Raw genomic sequence first — 716 nt, 5'->3', positions numbered from 1 at the left:
GCAGCAGCAGCAGCAGCAGCAGCAGCAGCAGCAACAGCAGCAGCAGCAGCAGCAGCAGGAGCAGCAGCAGGTCAGGAGCAACAGCACCGCCAGGCCTAGCGGGGCCCAGGGCCTCAACTTGGGGGGCATATTGGGGGCCTGGCGGCGGCTCTCCAGCGCCAAGTCTCCGCGCGGCTCTGCTTCTAAGGGCCGCAAGACAGCAGCAGCAGCAGCAGCAGCAGCAGCAGAAGCAGCAACAACAGCATCAGCAACGGCAGCAGAAACAGCAACGCCGGCAAACGAGGATCTCTCGTCTGCCTCAGGCCCTTTCCTCTCCAACCTGTGCATGCTGTGCAGCAGCAGCAGCAGCATTAGCAGCCGCAGCAGCAAAAGCAGCAGCACACGCAGCAGCGCTTTGATCCCTACCTACAGCTCTCAAGAAAGCAGCCCGATGCTGCTGCAGCAGCGGTGGTTGAGCAGCGGAGAGAGCAGCAAAGTTTGTCTGTCTTGTGGTTCTCTTTTGCCTGCTGGCGGTTGGTCTGCTTCTGCTGCTGCNAGAGCAGCAAAGTTTGTCTGTCTTGTGGTTCTCTTTTGCCTGCTGGCGGTTGGTCTGCTTCTGCTGCTGCAGCAGGGGACCGTTCAGCAGCAGCAGCAGCAGCTGCTGCTGCTGCTGCTGCTGCTAACGAAGCACTGCCGCCTCAGCTCCCCTTCCAGCGCTGGGCCTCGTTGCTGTCCTT

The 716-nt window shown here is 61.4% G+C and overlaps 1 protein-coding gene across 1 annotated transcript in view; it reads left to right on the top strand.

Moving 5' to 3' along the window:
- Positions 1-430: 430 nt before the first annotated feature.
- Positions 431-716, top strand: part of EMH_0020190 (TBC1 domain family member 23, related, related) — a gene marked incomplete at both ends in the record, with an annotated part of 2822 nt that continues 2536 nt past the window's right edge. The window contains 2 exons of the mRNA XM_013501524.1: positions 431-512; positions 608-716. Coding sequence (XP_013356978.1) covers positions 431-512; positions 608-716 — 191 coding nt within the window. The remainder of the gene's footprint in view (positions 513-607) is intronic.

The sequence above is a fragment of the Eimeria mitis genome, genomic scaffold (genome assembly GCF_000499745.2).
Source record: "Eimeria mitis Houghton genomic scaffold, Emh_scaff702, whole genome shotgun sequence".
NCBI lineage: Eukaryota > Apicomplexa > Conoidasida > Eucoccidiorida > Eimeriidae > Eimeria > Eimeria mitis.
The sequence above is the reverse complement of the archived record's forward strand: the minus strand, read 5'-3'. Positions and strand labels throughout refer to the sequence as shown.